This window comes from Chinchilla lanigera, unplaced genomic scaffold (assembly GCF_000276665.1).
Source record: "Chinchilla lanigera isolate Chin_1 unplaced genomic scaffold, ChiLan1.0 scaffold00117, whole genome shotgun sequence".
NCBI lineage: Eukaryota > Metazoa > Chordata > Mammalia > Rodentia > Chinchillidae > Chinchilla > Chinchilla lanigera.
The window spans coordinates 3,055,474-3,064,580 of record NW_004955518.1 but is presented as its reverse complement, the minus strand read 5'-3'; the positions used below and the strand labels follow the sequence as shown (position 1 = coordinate 3,064,580).

Sequence of the window (9,107 nt, the reverse complement as noted above, 5' to 3'; positions counted from 1 at the left end):
AGAGTCTTCATTTAGGAAATATTTCTTAATCTTATATTTTAAAAGTTAACACTTATAAAAGGGAGCCCTTTTAATCCCCAGCCCCTACTCCCACTGTGAATACAGTTGAATACAAGTTAAGTCTACAAATAAATTTACCCTTTCTTCTCAAAAAACACTTAAGATAAGGTCAAAAATGTTTACTGTGGCTGGGCATGGCGGCACATGCCTATTATCCCAGCATTTGGAAGGCTGAGGCAGGAGGATCGCTGTGAGTTCAAGGCCAGCCTGGGCTAGTGAGTGAAGACTAGCCTGAACTGCAGAGTAAGACCCTGTCTCCAAAAAAAAAAAAAAAAATTAACAGAAAAATTAAAGTAGCAGTCATTTCACCCATCAGCACAGGGTGGCCGAGCACCCCAGTACGCATCCTATTTGTGCACAGCGGCTGTGAGCTTTCCCGCCTGCAGGTGGCTACACCTTCAGTCACTCTTCTCTTCTCCTTGGTAATGCCTGTACTCTGGCCTCAGCTCCCATGTGTTTTTGTGGACGCCTTTCACATTCTGAATACCAATTTCTTTCAAGATTTCCTTCAGGTATCCCTAAAACAAAAACAAACACAAAAAATCTCAACAGATGACATTATGAAGGCAGAAAACACAATTTAAAATAAAATATACTGAAGCACATTTAATAAAAATTATGATCCTAAAAGCTCAACATTTTCCACCTAGAAGGTTCCATAAACTGCCTTGACTCTACATGGCAAAAAGTAACCGTACTGAATAAATGATCATTTGCACTGAAGGGGATGGAAGTCCTTAATGCCAACAATTTGAAAGCTTAAAAAAAAAGCTAGAGGAAAAGAGAAATGACTGGTGCTCGATGTCTATTGACATGATCCAGTATAAGCTAGAGGAAAAGAGAAATGACTGGTGCTCGATGTCTATTGACACGATCCAGTATATCAAGTGTAACTTGCCCTTGAGTTCTGCAGCTTCAAGGACTCAGCTCACAATTAGACTGCGCCAGTCATTTCAGGAGTAGTAATTATATATAAAATGACAAATATTTTTAAGATAGGAAGACAGTATTCAATGAAGCAAGCACACGACAGGTATTCAGAATTCTCAGGTTTAAGGTGTCTCAAAGTTGCATATCACACCATTCATTTTTCCTATGTAATAAGGAAAGTTATCATTTGTGTTTACTATTATTTGGATATTGCCCAAGCTTGCCATAGACAATGAGGAATAAAAAGTGGTAAGGCATGCTAAAAACTACCAGGCTGCAGCTTTTGTGTGCTTGACCCGTTATGCTTTGTGTCTGGATGTCCACCCAAAGCCTCGTGCAGTCATGGAGGGTGGGTTTTTCAGAGGTGGCTTAATCTAGTTTGTGACTGATTCATGGTCCAATACTGGGATTAAGGGTGTGAGTGCTACACCCACCCTAGAGTGGGTAGCCTGAATACAATACAGGGACAGAAAGAGGCTTGTCTCCTCTCTTCTCTCTTACTGCTTTTGCTGTCTTCTAACACCACGAAGTGTGCCACCCTACCTTGGAGCCAGCCAATTATAGACTGAAACCTCTACAAACTATGAGCTAAAAAAAAAAAAAAAAAACTATCCTCCTTTAACACGTATTTTGTCTCAGCAAGGAGCAAAGTAGGTAAGACAGCTTCCCAGTAGGAAAAGTCCCTATTATGGTATTTTTGATCCCTGAAAATTCAATAAACACGAAGTCATTACTAGAGTCACGCAAGTGATGGCTTATGTTAAATGTAAAACTAAACACTGAATACTACATTAAATATATATAATACCTCTACTTGCCATGCTCAAGGACTAAAGCATCTACTATAAACTGACCAATGTAAATTATAGTACAGTACTTCTTTCTTGGAGGAGAAAAAAAGAGTTAATTCCTTAAAGTGACATCTTTCTCCCATAGAACAAACCAATGAAACAATTTTTGAGTTTTTGACTCAAAGAACCAGTTACAGTATTAAGAAGACTCATCCCACTGATGGAAGATGTAACTGTTTTTTATTAATTAAAATACACTAATTAGAAAAATGCTTGAGAAGTTCTTCTCTAGATATCATTTAAGGCAGTGGTTTTTTTTTTTGTTTGTTTGTTTTTTTGGGTACCAAGAATCGAACTTATGACCTCACGCTTGCCAGGCAGATGCTGGAGGCTGTACTTCTTACGGGTGAATCAAGACTACCTGTATCAGAATCTGATATGATGCTACAGTAAGCCTCACTTTGGCCCAGGAATCTGCATTTTAACAAGTCCTTACATGACTCATTTAACTAAAGTTCCACCATTCCTCTATTAAAGAATTCCAGTTCTGCTACTGTACGATCTTTGAGCCCCTGGTATGTTTGAGCCTCACTACGATGGAACACTGTGTATTATCAACATGACCTAATGGCATCTCACCCTGATTGGGATAATGCTGTATAATCCCAAAGTCCTTTTAGTTAGTCATCTAGAACTGTAATAGTTTAAGGCTGGGGATATAGCTCACTGGGAGTGTTCGATTAGCTTGTGAAAGACCCTGGATTTGAACCCTAGTATCACTACAAAAAGAAAAGTAGGAACATTACAGCTGATTAGCATCAGGACTACAGACAGGTTCTTTAGGAGGCCTTGGATGGCTCAGCTGTCTCCTGTCGGCAGCCTTCGAAGTCCAGCAGCCAGGCCCCAGCAGGTGGCAGCAATGAACCAAGAGAGCCCTGGGTTCCGCCAGATGGCCCGCCTGCCTCCCCCACCTTCTACAGTGGGCTTCACTGAAGGGCCCCTGTGAACGAGGGAGCATAAAGGCTGAGGCTTCCAGGTGACACAAACGCCTGCAACCTGTTACTTTAGATTACATTTAAAAGTTGGACACTGTTCATAAGCTTCTTTCTCATTAAACTGAATTCACAAATGAAAAATGATGCGTTAGGCACAAATGATTCTGTTTTAGGTGCCAAGAATGACATCTTTGTAAAATTCCACAGAATAGTTCATTGTGAAGCTGGCTAAGATCCTGTTGCACAAACAATCATACAATTGTGGCTACACTGCAATGGGTCATAAATGAAAAGAGCAATTACTGTGAGCATTTTGGCACCCCAAGAGAAAAGACAGTCTCTGACACCACCTCACATGCCTATTTACAATCTAGATGCAGAAAATGAAAATACCAAAGAAGGTTAAAAACAAAATAGTCTCTCTCTTTCTGCTTTATGATACAACGTCTCACTAAAAGCCCAGACTAGGCCTTGAACTTGTGATCCTTCTGCCTCAGCCTCCTGAGTGCTAGTACAGGCGTGTCGTGCTGTACCTGGTTACAGTAAGTCTTAGTGTATAAACTGAATTGCTTTCACATGTAGTCCCCTCTCATTTTGGCAATCTAGTACAACATCTGAGACAACTTTCGTATGTGAAGATGCCACTCTCTCCCTTGCAACAGTAAGAAGGGAATGACACAATTCATGATACACTTGTCATGTTAGCAAAACAGGGTTAGGGCCACGATGTCTAAGTATAGTAGATTTGGGTGGGAGAGGTTTCCAAACGACCTGGACTTCAGGATGCTTCAGGGCACAATCACAGACCATTTTACTCTAACCAAATTAATTAGCTTGGCAAGGGAGCAAGCACAAAGCATTAGAAGAAAAACTAGGAATGATGACAAGGAAAAACAAGGTAAAAAAAATCTCTGAGACAACAAGATATAAATAATGAACAATGAGATCCAGTCACACCTCTAAGATGTTTCAGGGGCTTCTCTGGCCTACAACTGCGGTTCCAAACAGGTACCCTTCAGGCCTGCTCCCCCTGGCCTTGTGGTGCTCCCCTTTATACACACTTGCCAGTTCTCCATCCGCATGCTTTGGCAGTTTTATATGTTTTTCCCCAAATACATTTCTCTGGAATGCTTATCCCCTTCTCTCAGATCTGAACCTTGCTGGACATGGTGGCATGTGCTATTCGTCGCAGCACTCGGGGAGTTGAAGCAGGAAGATCTTGAGTTCAAGAATAACCTGGGCTCTAGTGAATTCAAGACCATTCCGGACTACATAGTAAGACCCAATCTCAAAGAAGAAAACCCAAAACATATTTGAACCTCTCATCCTTAAGAGTAGGCTCAAATGTTGCTTTCTCAGAGAAACTTTCCCTAACAGCCTCAGCCCTTAGACTAACATTTCACACGCGTACACACTTCAATGACAACCCTCATCATACTGTATTCTAACCCTTTATCTACGTGCCCCTCTCTGCTCAAGCCACATGTTCTTATTACAGCACCTGATGCATATCACAGAGCTGGATGTACTGACCTGGGGTGAACAGTCTGCTTGAAAGGGACCAGCCAGCTGAGGGCCAGGCGGTGAGGGGAGGGCACAGAGAAGGCCCACAGGAATAAACAGGAGACACTAGTTCTAACTTTCACAACTTGGGTGGTGACACAGTTTTTGAAATAAAAGTTGTCTGGTAAACTGTACCATTTGCATTTGAATGTCAATTATTACTAAAATGAGAATTATAGTGCTAAACTAATGTTGGAGACAAAGCCAATTTAAGTTGAAAATTTTATGATTCTACCAGGATCGAAAATTAATATCGTTTTCCTTTTGTTATTCATACTTTTCACTCAAACACACATCTACTCCCGCACTTGCAGTGCTCCAGGTGAAGTGGCATGGAGTTATGCTTTCTCCTCCTCACAGAGTTCACGGTTTCAGACGGTGGACACAAAGACACATAAGCAGGCAAGTGCACGCGAACGTGTTATCAGGGGGCGCACCGAAGGGGGCCGCTGACCCAACCGTGTCAAGATGTTAGGTTCATTGAGGATGGAAACTTCATCATTTGAACTGAACAGCAATTCTGGGTAGAGAGCAAGAGAAACCAGCTCTGTTTCTCTTACATATTCTCAACATTGAATGACTTTCCAATTTAATTTTTGTCTAACAACCTATATTTTAAACAGGGATTCCAGGGCTACGTAGACTTCTGTGTTGCATGGGACTTGGAATATTTCTCATTATGAAGTATGTGCCATGCTGCAGCAAATAATCTGAATAAAATGGCCCAGGTCCAGCAATTCTTCATCAAAGAGATGTGTGGGAGAGAATTTAAGCAAGTCTGAATGCAGAGAAAAAAGGAGATAAAACATCAAAGCTCCTTGGAAGGAAACAGCAAAGCTTACACAATACTTGGCCAAAAAGACCAAAAGATTAGAATACAGTTTGGATTTGTGGGTTAGAATAAAATTGCACTGATTAAAAAGTCAGAAACCCACAGATCAACTTTCTAACTTCCCCCGGAACAGAGGTGAACTTGGGCAGCCTCAACAGGCACAGTAGCCTCTATTTCCTCTCCTCTTCTCTTCCTTCCCTCCCTCTGCCTCTGTCATTTCTTCTATCTTTTCCTCTACAGCTCTGCCAATCAAATGGAAGATTTATCTGTATTTCATTTTATCAGGCATTTCAGAGATAAGTATTACATATAAAATAACTCTGTATTTCTAGAACTCAATTTAAAACATATACCTTTACAGGAAGCTGATCAACAGTTAATGGTTTATGTAAGCTAACAATATGACGCTGCTAAACTTTTATAGTCACAAAATTTCTCCAAAAGCTTGGACCAAATATGCAATATGCAAATCTAGACCAATGATGACACAAAGATTCGCCAAGGGAAATGCATTCTATGCGTTTCTAAAAAAGCGATCCAAAAGCAAGCAGCACATTATTGTTTCCGTGCTAATCAAAGTATTACTTCATCTTTATGTGATTTTTGTGCGGATAACTGTGACTCCTTTGAGAGGTCACAAAACAGACCTTAGGAAGCTGAAGCTGTTACTGGCTCCAAGGCACAAACTTCTTTAACTAAATGTTGAGAATACACTGTGAACAAAGGCAACAGCCGTTTTCACTACTGCAGACAGAATAGAGGGTGCCTAGGTGAGGGAAGGTGACCCTAGGGACCTCTCTGAACACGTCCATGTCTGTCCCGCTCTCTGCCTTCTTCCAGTCTCACTCCATCTTCCCACCAGACCTTGCCCTGTCTTTTCAGTACTCCACTGGCTGTTTTCTTCCCTTTGAAAATCACACAGCAGAAGGATGGGTAATGACACCATCAAGGCATAAACCCTATCCTACCCTACTTTACACAATCCAAATTTTGAAAAATCAATTAACTATTACATTAATATTTCTATCCTGGTAAACTATCTCACCAGCAACAAGACTTCACCTGTATGGCACTGGCAAATGTTTCATATGTTTGACTATTTCAGATAAACAAATTTTATTTCTTTGGGGCCCAAACTTGCAACTGTTTTAAGATATACTTTTAAACCAGGTGTGGTGGTTGGTACACTCCTGTAATCCCAGCACTCGGGAGGCTGAGGCAAGAGGACTGCCACAAGTTTGTGGCCAGCCTTGGCTACTTGGTGAGTTCGAGGCCAGCCTGAATTATATATACATTATATATATAGCAAGACTGTGTCTAAAAAAAAGACATGCTTCTAAACTATATTCACTTATTTGTATACTGAATAGAACTTAACCTTGCAATATTACAAGGTATTCCAAGGCTGGGATATGATGGCTTGCAGTTGGGACCAATCATTTATGTATGTTTTTTCCTCTCCAGGTAACAATTTCAAATATGCTGATAAACACATATGTTATAGGTAGCTGGGCAGATGGCACATCCCAGCACTCAGGAGGCTGAAGTTGGAGGACTATGAGTTTGACGTCAGCTTGAGCTACATACAGAGATCTTGTCCAAAACATACAACTCCCAAAACAATTAAGACCCCAAACTCCCAAAATATTTATATATTTGTTTTTATTTATGCATATAAAAACATACTTATGTTTATATTTAAATAGAAATATTACATATTTATGTACATTTGAAATTGTTAACTAGGAAAATATAGGGATATCCAAACCAACAGATAAAACCCAATAATATTCCTTTTGAAATATAAATAAATATTAATTTTTATCATTTAAGGTCATGGCAACTATTGACTACTGAGTATGAAGTATAGTTCTGAATATATAAAAACAAGAAAATATCAATACTATAGTTATATTAGTTTACTTATATTCAAAATTTTCAGTAAACTAGCTAATATTCCCAATGAAAAAGCATTATTCACCCTTAAAATATTTGAAAAAGAGAGCAGCTTTACATTTGGGCAATGGTAGATAAAAGTTCCTTCTGTCTAGTGGTAAGAAATGATTAATCACAATCTAGTAGTTCCTCAGACTATCAGAGTTACCATGTTACCCAGCAATTCCACTCCCAAAAGTAGTAAGTGTATGTTTACATGAAAACTTATATATACATGTCCATAGCAGCCTTACTATTCGCAGTAGCCCAAAATGAAGACAGTCCAAAGGTCCTTTAACAGATGAATGGATAAACAAGCCCTGGTACACTCACACAATGGAGCACACTTAGCATGCTATGGGACGAACCATGAAGACAGCACGCCTGGAAGAAGTCAGTCAGTCACAGGAGGCCGCAGACTGTGGCTCCTCCCTAGGAGATGTTGGGAACAGGAACAGGTATAGAGATGGAGTGGGTCGGCTGACCTCTAGGGCCTGGAGGTAGAGGTAGGGCCACTGGTAATGGGTATGGAGTTTTTTTTTAGGGCAATGAGACTGTTGCAGAATTGTGGTGATGGCTCCACAGCATACACGTTACATTAAGGTGACGCTACTTTCATTTTCAAATGAAACACATCCACTCAACAGCATCTGGCTCTGAGTATTACCCCATCATTAAAATACCAGCACTGAGACACTCTGGAAAGGAAGGACGGCTCCCAGTGCTGCAGTGGGGGCCTGAGAAGGCAGTGCGGCACTGCTTTGCTGGCAGGATTACTCTCTGGCACATGAACCTGGCAGTCGACAGACATGAGAGGCTTTGAACACTTCTCCAAATCCACAGAGTAAGATTTTCTTGAATGCAGGACAACACCAAGAAAATTATTTCTTTCCCAAGGGAAATTAATTCCATTTGGATGGCAACAATGAAAATAAGTCTCTGTAGTCTGTTCAGGGACTAAAGAAACCAGCAGAAGGGTGTTAATAAGCCTACACCTTTCCTTTTCCTTTTTTTTGTCAACACTGAACAGGACTGGAAAGATGGGTAGGTGATTTCATCAGTAGTGGCATTTTCATACTAAGTACAAATTCCGTGACCAGGCACTTACTGAAAATTCTGTTAAATTTTGTATATAAATGAAAGCAGTTTTCTGAATATCCATCTCAGCTACTGTTCTTCTCTATGTAATATCTTATGTAAAATAATAAGCTAAATGATATTTGCCCCAAATGTTTACCTCATTCAGAAATGAGGTAAAAAGAAAAAAATATAAATTAAAAAGAAAAATGTTACAATTCTGTAGTGGATTGATAACTGGTGGTCAACTTATAACCCCCAGTTGAACTGAGTAAGCGTGGTGCTGGGTGTGGAAGGCCCACCTGGGGACTGTTGCCAGCAGCGGAAGAGGCAGAACTGGAGAAGAAGAGGCTGTTGGGAGCGGAGAAAGGCTGTTGGGAACCGGTAGAAGCTGTAAGGAGCAGCTGGTTTTGTTGCAGGAGCTCGTCATGCTGGCTTTCCTGATGAACTTGGTTGTTTTCATCCTCCGAGGAGCTCATTGGCACCAAGAATGGCTTTGGTTCACTTTGTGGGAGCTCTGGTCCACACTTTGAACACTGCTTTCTGGCTTCGGAGGGGAAGATGGTACACTGCCGGTCTCCTGGAGAAGCTTGCTGTGTTGGCTTTCCTGATGGGAACTCAGCCATCTCAATCACTGGAGGAGCTCCGGACCTTACTGTTGCTGAGGATGGCTGTGGTACCTTTAGGGGGCGCTCTGGTTCTTCTGAGTGTCACTTCCTGGCTCCAGTGCAGATCCCTCAGCCTGCTAGCACAGATCCTTTATCCTGCTGGCACAGACTTCCTAGACTCCACCAATGACCTTTGGGCCTTTCCAGGGCAGATCCACGAAACAGGCCTGCATGAGACGTCGTGGGCTCTGGGCCTCCAGTTGGACTCGTGGGAGGCACTGTTATGAGCTCTAGGTCTTCAGCTGGACTCTATATG

At 41.2% G+C, this 9,107-nt stretch overlaps 1 protein-coding gene across 1 annotated transcript in view; it reads right to left on the bottom strand.

Moving 5' to 3' along the window:
• Nucleotides 1–282: 282 nt before the first annotated feature.
• Nucleotides 283–9,107, bottom strand: part of Gtf2f2 (general transcription factor IIF, polypeptide 2, 30kDa) — a 152,040-nt gene continuing 143,215 nt past the window's right edge. The window contains exon 8 of the mRNA XM_005409084.2: nucleotides 283–578. Coding sequence (XP_005409141.1) covers nucleotides 459–578 — 120 coding nt within the window. The 3' untranslated portion in view covers nucleotides 283–458. The remainder of the gene's footprint in view (nucleotides 579–9,107) is intronic.